Source organism: Garra rufa, chromosome 14, assembly GCF_049309525.1.
Source record: "Garra rufa chromosome 14, GarRuf1.0, whole genome shotgun sequence".
Classification (NCBI taxonomy): domain Eukaryota; kingdom Metazoa; phylum Chordata; class Actinopteri; order Cypriniformes; family Cyprinidae; genus Garra; species Garra rufa.
The window spans coordinates 3344526-3359031 of record NC_133374.1 but is presented as its reverse complement, the minus strand read 5'-3'; the positions used below and the strand labels follow the sequence as shown (position 1 = coordinate 3359031).

The window sequence follows — 14506 nt, the reverse complement described above, 5'->3', positions numbered from 1 at the left end:
TGTCCATGCAGTGTATTTTGTAAAGGATAAACATCTTTCAGATTTGAATTGAATTGAACTATTCTCAGTTTGTCCTTCATATTTTTATTTATAGTGTCTTCATTTAAAGGATTTAGGAACAAGAATTTACAGATGATGGACTCACCTCTTGTCATTGAAGATGTTTACGTCTTTCTTTCTTTAGTCATAAAGAAATTATGTTTTTTGAGCAAAACATTCCAGGATATTTCTCCACATAGTGGACTTCTATGGTGCCCGCGTAATTAAAAAAAAATGTATATGCTATTTAACTTCAAATGCTGGTCTTGTCTAGCTCTGCGATGTACATGCGTACTCTGTGTATTCTGGTTCAAGACAGTTAGGGTATGTCGAAAAACTCCCATTTCATTTTTTCCTCCAACTTCAAAATCGTCCTACATCACTGTTTTACCTATTTTTGAAAAGGGTGTTTGATCTTTGCACATTCATTTTGTAAACACTGGTTCGGTACTTCTGCAGTGATGTAGGACAATTTTGAAGTTGAAGGAGAAAATGAGATGAGAGTTTTTTAACATATCCTAACTGTAACATTTGAGGTTTAAAAGCATATCAAATTATTTTTTATTTTTTTTTAGAAAATAACCAATCGTTCCACTAGATAAGACTCTTCTCCCTCGGCTGGGATCATTTAGAGTCCTTTGAAGCTGCATTTAAACTACATTTTGGAAGTTCAAACTCGCGGGCGCCATAGAAGTCCACTATATGGAGAACATTCCTGAAATTTTTTCCTTAAACATAATTTCTTCATGACTGAAGAAAGAAAGACACAAACATCTTGGATGACCACGGGGTGATTACATTATCTGTACATTTTCATTGTGGAAGTGATCTACTCGTTCGATGTTCGTGACTGCTGGTGAGTAACTGTGTTTCTCTGGTTCTTCCAGTCTGCATGTTGTGATCTCATGGTGCAGCAGTGTTTCTGGCGGTAGATGATCGGTCTGGTCAGATGTTTGATGTGCAGGAGTCACACTGCTGACCATATAAACCACAGCAGATCTCAGGTGTTAGTCCGTGTCTAATGTGACGTGTTTCCATCATGAGATGACTCAGAGCTTTCTGATGTTTGATCAATGATAAAGACGCTGACGTTCACTCGGTCCTTGCTGAACCCTAGCGCTCTTCCCGCTGGGTTCATATCATTAGTATTTCACTAAAAAACAACAGCTTCACTGATTTTTAGATGCGTTACTTCTAAAGGAACATAAAACATGAGGCTTGTGAACAAAAAGTACTTTTTCCAAGAACTAATTAAAGGAGATTTTATTATTCACTGGTTCCTAATGAAATCATTCAAGTCTCCTTTGATTTACACCAGATGCAAAAGAGAAGCAGAAAATAGAAAAGATATTATAGATACTATTAAAATATCTGATTCTTTACTGTGTCTGTGATTTGTGGAGGTATTGATTAAGGCCAGCTCCTGAAGAGTTCAGAGTTCAGACAAACGTCTGTCTGTTTCTCAGTGAAGTGTTTAATAAAGGCGCTTCTGCTTAGTAGATGAGCGATGATGTGATGTATGAATGCTGAACGCAGCTCTGTTTAATGAGCAAGAGCTTTGCTGATGAGACTGACCATTAGATCGATTCAGACGCGGCAGATTTGATCAGACTCGCTCCTGTTCTTCGCTTTATTGAGCTTGTGCATCTATAGAAGCATCTCATGTTGTTGCGTAAAGAGTGTTTCTGCTCCTAATGTCTGAAGGTCACAGACAAGAACTTTACTATTTCAAGCATTTCAGATTTTGTTCAGCATTTTGTTTCGTTTCAGCCAGAGATGCTGATGATGGATTTAAATCTTTAAAAGCCTCACTCTCCGTTACATTTGCATATAGCGCGGGAATTGAAGAACAGATATTTATCCGTTTAGCAGAGATACGTTAATGAGGCGTAGTGTAAACGGAACAGTTTTAGAAAATCACACTGATATACGATCAGAGGAAACGCATGAAGTGAGCAGGAGTAAACAGGCCCTATGCGACACAGGCTTCAGTTCTGCAGTTTGAACAGACAAAATTACGCAACTAATGCCGGTTCTTAGTTTAAACAGTTAAATACTGCTCCAGCATTCTTCAACAGTACCGTTAAACTTAAACATTAAACATGATTCCTGTAATGTGTCGTATCTCCACCTGAAACAGGATGGGTCAATAGATTTAGCACAATAGATTTTCAGGAACTGATGTGTCTCTATGTGAAGCTCAGTAAGACAGATTTATGATGTTAGTAAAAACAAAAGTCATTTGTCATTCAGATACTTTCTCACACACACACACACACACACACACACACACACACACACACACACACACACACACACACACACACACACACACACACTCATCTGTGTTTCTCGATTCTCTTTCATCATTGGGTTCAGAGACGTTGGAGTGATTGTTGCGTTTGATCAAAGTTCAGTCAGATGCCATAAGACTCGTCTGTTTCTCTACAGCCACCGTCTGTGTTTCTTTACTGGGGACAGACAGAGAGACACACAGACAGACAAAGAGAGAGAGTTCTTTGGCATATTTCAGCTGGATCTTTTGTCACATGCGAGTATGTTCGCTTCAATAAACAGTGAATCTGTGGGTCAGAAATAAAGTGCAGGATGGTCACTGACAAGCGAAAAACTGGATCCACAATGTTCTTAATGATGCTGCCAGATTTTGGCAGTTTTAAACGTCTTCACAGTTGGTGTAACACATTTTAGAAATCACACTGCCAAATCAGAGTCTCTCTCTCTCCCCCTCTCTGTGTGTGTGTGTGTGTGTGTGTGTGTGTGTGTGTGTGTGTGTGTGTGTGTGTGTGTGTGTGTGAATCTCAGCTCAGAGTTTCTCACATGTCTCCTCACAGAGCCGTTCTTTGATTCTCAGCGCTGACAGCGTCTCTAACGAGAATCTGGAACATTTAATATTCTGTTTTAAAACTAATTCTGCTCATAAGTCAGTCCTATTGGACTCCCATCACATTTCTGGCATCTGTGATATTATATAAATGAGCCTCAAGAATTAATCAGACCAGTGATAGAAAAAAATATGAGCCAAGAACACTGTGATTCTGTGATTGTGTGTTTATTAGTGTTGGTTCAGACAGTTATCACTAGTACTAAAGTCATGTTTATTTATTCAGTACAGATGCTTCACACTACTGTAAATCTGTCATTTGCAGTTCTAAGAATACAGTGCTGTTTATGGCATCAAAAGATCAGGATACAAAAACTATTATATCTCTTTACAGTCCCATTATCAGACGTATTCAGACTGTGATGGATGGACGTTGTGATTGAGGAGCTGTCAGTGTGTTTGAACTGCTGACGTGTCTTATTTTGTTCAGGAGACTTTAGAGTAACAGTCATCTAGTTGATGCACTTTCTCTCTCTATCTCTCTGTGTCTAACTGTAGTTTAGTGTTAGGATATTGGGTTTAGGTACTGATTTTAGTCAGTTATTAGTGCTGGCATATATTTTAAAAGTAACTCTTGTTCCCGCTGATGTATTTATATTCAGCACAATATGTATCCGAGGTACACACACACACACACACACACACACACACACACACACACACACACACACACACACACACACACACACACACACACACACACACACGTAGTGGCTGCAGCAGTGGCCGTATGATGAATTGTAGGTCACTTAAAGTCTCCAGTGACCTTCAAGCTCTCTGTGTTCTATTTAGAGAGGTGTGTGTGTGTGTGTGTGTGTGTGTGTGTGTGTGTGTGTGTGTGTGTGTGTGTGTGTGTGTGTGTGTGTGTGTGTGTGTGTGTGCGCGGATGAGAGATTTGTTGTAATCTCTTCTGTGGTCTACAGTAACACAGCTGGTCTGCAGCAGGGCAGATGTCAAACTTTAAACTCCATTACAGAAACACAAACTGACAGCCGCAAGATTTCAAACGCTGATATTTGACTGTGAGTGTTTACACACTCCTGCCCACCGCTCGCTTTCTACAGTCTCCTTCAGCTGAGACGCAAAGGTCTGATTACCATCACACAGCCTGAGTGCGAGTGTAAGTGTGTGTGTGTGTGTGTGTGTGTGTGTGTGTGAGAGAGACAGTGTGTGTGTGTGTGTGTGTGTGTGTGTGTGTGTGTGTGTGTGTGAGAGAGAGAGAGAGACAGTGTGTGTATGAGAGAGAGAGAGACAGTGTGTGTGTGTGTGTGAGAGAGAGAGAGAGACAGTGTGTGTATGAGAGAGAGAGAGAGACAGTGTGTGTGTGTGTGTGTGTGTGTGTGTGTGTGTGTGTGTGTGTGTGTGTGTGTGTGTGTGAGAGAGAGAGAGAGACAGTGTGTGTATGAGAGAGAGAGAGACAGTGTGTGTGTGTGTGTGAGAGAGAGAGAGAGACAGTGTGTGTGTGAGAGAGAGAGAGAGACAGTGTGTGTATGAGAGAGAGAGAGACAGTGTGTGTGTGTGTGTGTCCTTGTCCTCTGAGTTTGTTTTCTTGAAGTAAACAGTTTAGATTGAAAATAAATAACTAGCCCATGAGCAAATAAACCTCACTAAACGAACGTTTCTTTATCAGCACTGGAGGACGAGTGATGGCATCTTTAGAGCCCTTATATTTCATTATCGATATTAAACAACAGTCTAAATAAGCGCAAAGAGCCGCTTGTAATTCTGTCAGCGATTCACGCCGTCCCGATCGCATCCGTACGACCGTTTGTGCGTCCAGTCCCATAATGCATCTGCCAGAGCTGTCGTGACCTTCGAGTGTTTCTCTCCGCCGCTCTTGTTCGCCGTTGTTTATTGACACGTTTGCTTGTAATCAAATGAAGTCGTGCTGGTCAGATATTGAATTAGAGCAGCAGAAGGATCTGAATGCAGCAGCGCTGACCTCCCGGCCGAATCCTCACAGTAAATACTGTATTTTTCTGTTGAGTGGGTCTGAACTGGAGCTTCTGCTGTAGAAACACACACATGAGCGCAGCACACAGCGCCAGCACTGATAACACTCAACATGCTGCTTTATCTCATCCGCTGCTGCCCACATTTGCACATTTATTGAATGTGTCTCTGCTGACCAAACCGTAAATCTTAAGTAAGTCTTAACTGCTTTAAGATAATCAGGTTAAGCAGGTCATTCTGCCACGTAGATCAACTTTGACAGCAAGAACTGCTGATTTACAGTTTTTTAAAGCACTACGACACATTTCTCAGCACTTGGGTCACTTTTTGCAAAACTCTAAACCAGTGGTTCACAACAACACCGCGTGTTTTCCATGTCTTCTTAATTAAACACACTTGATTCAAATCATCAGCTCATTAGAAGAGACTCCAAGACCTGAAATGGGTTTGTCAGACAAAAGAGAGATGAAAAATGTGCAGTTTGGGGGCCTCCAGGAACATGGTTGGGAACCACTGCTCTAAACCTAAACACTTCATATAATCTCAAATCAACTCATTTTTGATAAAACAATTGCTCACTTTATACCCAACCAACACACTTTATCACTCCTGAAAGAGTGAGCTAAAACTAACAATCTGTAGGTGTTCAGTTACATCCAATAGTTTCATTTTTTAGATTTGTAATATATTTCACCATAGTATTACTGTAGACATGAAGCAGATTTAGGTCTTATTGAGTTTTGTATGATTTAGGTATGGTAGAGAGCATGTAAATGTGTCTGTATATTAATTGCGTTTTTATGAAAAATGTTTTCAATGAATGTATTTTCTGCCAAGCGATGATCAATGATCCAGTTTATCTACACAGATGCTGTTGTTTGAAAAAACTGACCTGAGTGTTGAGAAACACTAGAGTCTAGAGAGAATGTCAAAAACTGATCACCAGCTGCTCTGAACTCTCACAATATTGTTTTACTGGTGTATTTAAACCAGGGGCGTTGCTAGACCCTTTTTACTGGGGCATGTCCCCCAGTAAAAATATGCTGTGCCCCAGTAAAATCTCAAATTTGAGTTATAATTTACGTTGATAATCCCAAAATAAAGACATTTAACTACATGCAACAACTGAATTAACAAATAATGGGGGCCTGTGCCCCAGTAGAGCTTTAGGTCTAGCAACTCCCCTGATTTAAACCCTTTCTAAAGTCATAATATTATGACTTTATAATATTGTCCAGCTGAATTCGTCCTGATCACAGATAGAAGCTGCCGTGTGTGGGTGAACATGATGAATCTTCTGCGTCCGCTCCAGCATTTTTAGTAATGCAGCACACCGCAGTGCATTCGCTTTCTAAATTCATTCAAATGTTTTATTGTAGCTGGAGCTGCCGTCTGATGCGAAAGGCCTTTTTGAGCACAGAAGCCTGAACGGCGAGACTTCGGAAGGCCGAGTATAAATCACAGCTCAAGTGAACTTCAGCAACTCTCTCGGGTGGTTCCTGAGCCAGAAAACTTTCTGTTTGTCCTGATTCTTCTTCGCACTGGAATCAGTGAAACCTAATGTGGCCATTAAAGAAACGAGCGCCGCTGTGATGTGTGTTTCCCTTTCATCATTTATAGAAGTGATGTCACCGTCATTAGTCCGATGCTAAATGACTTCCAGTCGTCCCCGAGGTCCTCCGCCGACGGCTTTCTGACGCTCCTCCGGTGAACGAGGCGACACTCGGCGCAGTTTAACGTGTAACTGACGTGCTGTCTTACAGTAAAACGAATGGGCCATTCCATTTAACAATCCAAACCCTGGCATTAGCATATATCTGTCATTAGCATACATTAGACGGAGTCTCTTTTAATGCAGATTCTGGCAGTAAACCACACAAAATGCTAAAGTTATTACTGCGGTTCTCGCACCTTGAGGCGAGAGCAGCGCGCAGAAGGAAGCGGTTCAGCGGGGAGTGTTTTAGGTATAATTATGCACGGCTTGAATTATTCAGTTCTAGGAAAGACCTGGAATATGAACTCCATGCGGTCTCATTTTCTCGGCACAAAGATTTTGTTGAACTGGATTTTCACGAGTCTCTAAAGTACTAGAACTGAGCGCATATTTAGATGCATGTAATAAAGTGAGCAAGACGCCGCTGAATCTTTGAGGAGCTCCTCACACACACACACACACACACACACACACACAGACACACACACACACACACACACACACACACACACACACACACACACACAGAGAGAGAGAGAGCTGCAGATATTGTCTCTAATCTGAACACACGCATTGCTTGTGTACAAACGCAGACATGACAGGAGTGTAAAAACACTGTCCAGAAGGATTTCAGATATTCAGCTGTCTCTCTCTCGCTGCATATACAGCCTTCCAGTTCTGTCAGAGCGATGGAGGGTGAAATGGAGCGTCTCACACACACATTTTTTATTCGTCCACCTGGATGTTTTCCACAAAATACACCATACGGTTATGTTTTTCTTCTGTTCTTGACTCAGTGCAGTGATACTTGAATTGGTCTAAGGTAGATATAAAGCTGGATTTAACTGAAGGAATTTGTAGTTTATGTTCTCTGCTGCTGTTTCAGGAGGAACCCACTGATAGCGTTGTTTGTTGCATTCTCTGCATGCTTTTGTTTAGCACTCGATTCTCTAAACGAATTATGCAAATCAGGTACCAGTACAAAGACGGCTAAAAAGTGCATTTCCCAAACTCGCAGGCTGAGAAAATCATCGTGTGACTGTGGATGTGGTTTGGATTTGTGGTTTTATGATTTGAGGAAATGTTGGATTGAATGCTCCAAATACTTAAGAGTTATAGAGTCATTATCTGACCAGATATAAATATATTGGCATGAGTGTTGTTTATCTAACCAGTACAGTTCACACACACGGGTGTCTCAGAGAGGCAGTGAGGAGTGTGTCTGAGTGGCTGTTTATTTGTGTCTCATGTAAACACACACACACACACACACACACACACATGCAGTGCTGGTCTCATTATTTGCTGAAGCTGTGCACTTGTGTTAAACTCTGTGTGTGAGGCAGCAGCTCTAATTGGCCTCACAAACACACACTGAGCTGCTGGTCATATTGAATGTCAATCATGCGGCACTGTCAGCACTGCGCTAACACATTCAGCACTTATCGCACGCCGCTCAAGAGCTCTTCACACTCACACTCACACACACACATTATCCGCCATTTACCTTTGACCTGTTTGCTATACTGAACACAGCCTGAAGTGTAATGTTATTCATTCTCACATCTACACTGTGTGTGTGTGTGTGTGTGTGTGTGTGTGTGTGTGTGTGTGTGTGTGTACCTGGTATTCATCACATTATGGGGACCAAATGTCCCCACAAGGATAGGAATACCAGTAGATTTTGACGTTGTGGGGACATTTCTTAGGTCCCCATGAGGAAGCAGGCTTATAAATCACACAGAATGAAACCGTGTCTAACAAGTGCTTGTAGTTTTGTGTGAAGGGTATGTTTAGGTGTAGGGTTGGGATAAGGGGATAGAAAATACAGTTTGTACAGTAGAAAAATCATTAAGCCTATGGAATGAACCCATTAGACATGGAAACCCAATGTGTGTGTGGAGCTCATCTTTATGGTTTTAATGTAGGAACAGACAGATTGTTTTTATTTAAAGAAATAACATCAGTTATAATATTAATAATAGTTATGTGGATGATAAAATGTGCCAGTAATGGTAGTTAAAATTTTAAAAGTGATATAAATCATTCTATAAAACAAAAATATGACATTATTTGTTTTGTTTTTTTATTGAATTAATTTGAGTATGTGGAGTATTTTAAACTGTGGCGCCTCTTTAAATCAAATGCGACATTAAAATGGTTCACAGCAGTTTGTGGATTCGGTCAGCAGAGGAGGACATTTAGAAGAATGATCGGTGTTTATTGCAGGGCGTGTGTTTACTGGCGGAACTTGAGGACCAAATTCTCCTTTCCAGAAGTTATTCTAAGAAAATCTGACAAATAAAGTGAATACTGTTTTGTTAAGCTTTGTTTCGTGATTGAAGTCAGTCTGATAGCATTAGGGTTCGCTGCATATACGAACAACAGAAGCCTGTGGTGCGTCCTCCTCATTTAGATGCGTTTAGTCGCGCGCTTCGCGCTCTTTTGTGAGACCCACAGAAAAGCGGCAAGCGCGCGCACAGACGGGGCTGTTGTCGTGACAACCGATAACGGGACTCTCGTGAAGGGGGCAGCAGAGCGCTAGTGTAGCGAGTTTGTGCGTGTGTGAGTGTGTGAGTGTGTGTGTGTTGAGTCAGTGCACGGGAGCAGCGCGCGGGGTGGATCGCAGTTTCCTCCAGTTCATCTCGCGCGTGTTGCCGCTTCAGTCTCTGATTATTCCCGCGGATCTCTCGCGCTCTTCATCTGTTCACTGTGTTTCTCTGTGGATTTTCCTGTGGAGATGTTTGTGTGGGGACGCACTTCGTTTCGGCAGCTGCAGGCGTGTTTTTTCCGACTGCTATGTTTTATTCCCACAGGATTCCCGGTGATCAGCGTGGACAGCCAGAGATCCACCGACAACATCACCATCAGACAGGGAGACACGGCCGTGATCCGGTAAGACGAGAACTTTCCTTCCTCAACTAACTCCCCGTGATCATGTAACTCTCTCCTCGCCCGTCCTTCATCCCTCAGACTCTTCAGCTCCATCATCAGCAGCACCACTGCGGGAGAACCGCATCCACCGCATCCGTTACTCGCTTCATCAAGTAAACACTGTGGCGCTCGCTCATCCGATCAGATGAAGCCTCAGATCTCGCTTATATAAGCAGATTAATACTCCGATCACAGGCGTCCGATTAAGTGGACGCTCCGATCGCGCGCATCTGATTAACATAAAACTGTTTTCCTACCGATGAGGGATCTGACTGCATCTGATCAGACGAGTTTGAGTCTCGGTTAATATGCTGAAGTTTGCCTTTTTCCCAGGCGGCCGTAAGTGTGTGTGTTTTGTTTCTGTTCTGATGTTTCTGATGCAGATGCAGGTTCATCTTCATGCATGCGCTGAAGATCCATCAGAAGTTAAATGCTGCTGAAGCCTCATGTGATGATGATGTGAGATGGTTTCAAGAGCAGATGAGCTTTGCTGCTTGCGTTATTAAACAGATTGCCAGGCGTTTCGAGCGTGATTTCTGGACAGATGTCGATGTGTTTGATGCTTTTACGTGACCTGCTGTAAACTGACCTCATCTTCACCTTTTGCTTTGTCCTTCAGTCAGATTATTAGGATTAGACGTTTGCGGTGAGAGAGAGGGAGTTCCCACCCAGCACTTTCTCTTCATCATCATTACAGCAGAACTCAGAAACCCATTCAGATTGATCAGAAGCGCACACAGCCCTGATGAGAGGAGATGTGTAGCAGCAGTGAGGCTGATTGGCCGTGAAGTGCACCGGGGCTCGTTGTGTTTAATATTATACGTGTTTTTCTCCTGCTGTAGCGTGTGAATACGAGCCCAGACCTCCACGTGCTCAGCTGTAGCTCAAATGCATGAAGTGGTTTCAGTTTGAAGGCTTGACACACACACACTATTTATCTTCTCACTGTCTTCAGACACACAGGGCTGAGACGCTCTCATTCATAAATCAGCGCGTGTCGTAGCTGGAAGCGCATGCGGCTGATTGAAGTGCAGCGGGGCTGCGTTTGGACTCGAGGGTTTGGATTGTGTTTGAATGTTTAGAGGCTCTTCCAGCTATTGATGTGCTCAGCAGCAGCATATGGCAGTAGAGCTGAACTTCAGCTGCTTCTGGAGACACATTCACACTGGACACACTGGACAGCACTAAAGCCTTAAACTGTTTTTACGGCCATATTTTCCTTCACCTCAAGTAGTTTTGTTTGTGTTTTTGAGGATGAGGGCAAGTGTGCTCACAAGCGGCTTCTGCACCAAAATACTGTTGGCTTTCATTAAGCTTTAATATTTAAAAAATCCCCCAAAAAAATCAGGGTTGTACCAACCTAATCAATGTATAAAAATAAATGCGTCTAATTTATCATAACTGCCCCGCTCAAGGGTTGGTGTGACTTTATTACTTGCGTTCAGCAGGTCGCCAGCCGCTAGTATTGTAGTGTCAGAAATGGGATCATTTGCTGTGTATTAATGGAGCAGAAAAAGCAGTTTTTTTTACAGTGATGACACCTTCAATCTGAGTGATTGGTTAAGATTAAGCTCCCTGTGGTCTTAAAGGCTTTTGTCACTGTTTAACCCATGAGCACTCAAGCAAAACTAGACAATTTTACAGAGAAATATTGTAAATTAATTCAATCATCTGTTTAATACAAGATGCAGTGAAGCGCTCAAAAAATGAAAAAAGGGAATAACTCAGCACTGTAACACTGAAGTATTCATATTCAAGCTTAGCATGCAGCGACAGCTGGTCAAATAAAGCAGAGATTCCCAATCAAGGCTACATCATATCCGCCGAGCACGGTCCTTTCATCAACCTGTAATGCGGTAGTGTTTTCTTTCTTGTGAAATGTGAAATATTTTTCTGTGCGATGAAAGAGGATCGTTTACAGATGCAGAATAGGCCGAAAGGAAAGCCTGGTGTGCTTTTTTAGCTCTTAGATGTTAGGGGCTAGAGTTTGGTGTTGATGTCGGAAGAGCGCTTGTATCTCCTGGTGTCTGTCGCTCATGTAAACACATGACGTTTGAGTGTTCTAGGATTCGTGTTTAGAAGCAGTTGTGATCTCTGCCTCAAACTCACACATTGGTGTTGCCTGATGAGCTTAGAGAAAGGCGTCCCGTCCGGCGCTAGGAAGCGTGTGAAGCGGCGTTTATCTCCTGTGGGCTTCTGGGGTTTATCGTTACTCGTAACGCCACTGTTACCCATAATGCACCGCGGCCTCATTAGGAACGTACAGTCCGACCAATTAGCGCAGAGTTGCCCGTCTCTCAAGCGAAGGAGCGAGCCCAAACAGGATGTGATTATCTGCAGCACTTCCTGTGAAGAGCTCGGTCCTTCAGGGCCACCAGAATTAATTAGCAAAGCTGTTTATCACGTTCCACCGACAATAGGACATGCAGCGCTTTTTGTTTATGCCATTCTGCAAGTATATTTGACAGATATCATGTTTACTGCTTATTAAATGATAGCAGCTATCTGGGGCATTGGCGTCTAATTTGCGACCCATAATTCCGGGCCTGCGATTTGCTGCTCTTTATATCTGAGGTGTGAAGTTCCCCTCCAGTGTTCAGGGCCATTTTCCCACAATGCTGTAATTTTAATTGGTTTTTAACACTCCTGGCAGCGGTGCTGGCTGCAGGGTGCGTCTCCGAATGAGAGGAGTCATTGTTGGTTTATTAAAACATCCTCTTCAGTGAAAGCAATACTCCGAGTCAATTATCACTTGTGTGACAGTAGCAGAACACGTGTGCGCTATTTTAAAAAGACAGCGTGTGAGCGAGGTTGGGGAGAGATCGGTTTGCCCCCTTGACTCTCGGTTTAGCCATTAGCTCTCGCGCTAGCGTCGACGCGCCTTTTCTTTGGCTTGACGGCGTCTGCTGGAGACTGACAAGAGGTGGCAGCGCTATTATTGAAAATAATCGACAATCTGTAAAGCATTTGAGACGTGTTTTTTCCTCAGCACATAGCTTGCATTTCACAGTTGTATCCTCATCTGTAAATGTTAGAAAGTCACATGATTAGCATACAGGCTAATCCTGAAAACTAGCGAGTCTGCGAACTTCACAGATTCACTGAAGCGCCGGCACGTCAAACAGACGGAGAGCAAAATAGAGCTCAGTAGTTCTGGTGCAAATACATTTTTGCTCAAATATTTCTAACCACACGCTTGTTTAAAGTTCTACATGTGACAAAAGTAATTGTATTTTTGTCATGACTCTGGGCTGCAGCTTTTCCCTTCTCCACACGATGTCGCTGTTTCACTTCCTCCCGCACGTTCACTCCCCTGATTGTGTACACCTGTCTTGATTATGTCACATGTTTCTCCCACAGCTGTTCACTATTACCACAGGCTTTATAATCTTCATTCTCCCACCACTCTTATGAGTCTGCATTGTTTCTTGTCTCTGTTTCCTGTTGGTTTGTATTTGTGATCCTTGAACTCTTGCTCCAGTCTCGCTCTTGTTTATCGTGTCGTGTTGTGCCGTGTTGACCTTTGGTTTTGGTTTTGTTTGTTTATTTGTTTATGTTCATTAAAGACACCTTCCCTGCATTTGGACTCAGACATCCTCTGTGCTAACGTGACAGAATGCCGCATCCGGAACGGTCGCAGCCGCATCAGGACATAATCAAGACAGGTGTACACAATCAGGGGAGTGAACGTGCGGGAGGAAGTGAAACAGCGACATCGTGTGGAGTAGGGAAAAGCTGCAGCCCAGAGTCATGACAATTTTTTTTTCGAGAGCAGTAACAGAAATGGAGTTAATGGATGAGAAATACTCATCTCCAGTGTGTGAATCTAATGTTTTCTAATGCATCCATACATTCACTGTATTTGTTTGCCTTCAAACTGCACACAACATTGGCCAGGATGTGGAATAACATTTTTTATGGAATCATTATTGATTTTAATAATTAATTACATTTCAATTTCTATTAGATTAATCAAACAAATAATGGGCCGATTGCCGCTGTCCTGACGGAGGGTCGCCGGTCGTCCTGAGGGAAGGTGAACCCATCAGCGCTGATCATGTGTCTGCTGTATTATTGGCGTCCCATTAGACCGCCGCTCAGGGGTCAGGCGCGTGTCACGGCTGCAGTGCAAAAAGCTCTCCCACCTAATCCGAATCCACTTAATGTTTGACTACACACATTTTTTCCCGTCTCGCTGAAAGCCAGCTATCGCACCCTGCCAAGTCCTGTATCATCTTCCATCTTGTGTTCCGGCGAGCCGCGGTGAGTGCTGAAATGTGAGGCGGTTCGTCCCGCTCGCTCTCAGACGGAGGATGATGCTGCTCTGATTTGATGGTGACAGTCAGATGATTGTTTCTGCAGTAAACTGAGTTTCTGCATTTGTTCTTGGTGTGCTGTGTAAAAACTGCTTCGCTTTTGGAAGTCTGATCAATAATGAGTCAAGAAGGCAATGTTAGAAATCACACAACGCCGCCGGGTCATTAATCACACAAATCACATCAGTTCTTTAGCTAATCATGGTCCTGTGTTTAAGTTAAGACATTTCTACTTCAAATTGAACTATTTTTTTATTAACTATGCTTATTTCCATCTAAAAGACACACGTTGATTGACAAATGCAACAAAGTTTACATTCACAGTCATAGAAAATCTGATTATCTCTCTAGAAAAACTGATTTTTTTGCAAAATGTGGTTTTAAATCAGATACATGCATGTGCACTAAGCCATAATGTAGTCATTAACCCTCTTAAACGCTGGCATACTGTGCATGGTTTCACAACACACTATTTTTAAGCAGTAGTCGACAGTCTAGGTGGGTCTTGATGCCCGGATGCTTCAGCTGAAATGTTTGGGAGAGTTTGAGCTCAACAGAGTCAGAGGAAGCTGCAAACTCTGCTGGGTGTTTTTGGTCTTTGTTTCTCCAGAAGAAAAGCGGCTCTGCCTGCTCATAAGGGGCGAGATG

General features: G+C 42.7%; 1 protein-coding gene across 2 annotated transcripts in view; it reads left to right on the top strand.

The window, feature by feature from the left end:
- Positions 1 to 14506, top strand: part of lsamp (limbic system associated membrane protein) — a 180021-nt gene that overhangs the window by 80113 nt on the left and 85402 nt on the right. Inside the window, exon 2 of one of the 2 annotated variants that reach the window (XM_073817540.1) lies at positions 9425 to 9503. In XM_073817540.1, coding sequence (XP_073673641.1) covers positions 9425 to 9503 — 79 coding nt within the window. Of the gene's footprint in view, positions 1 to 9196; positions 9504 to 14506 lie in introns of those variants that run through there. The other variant, XM_073817539.1, reaches the window with a different exon arrangement.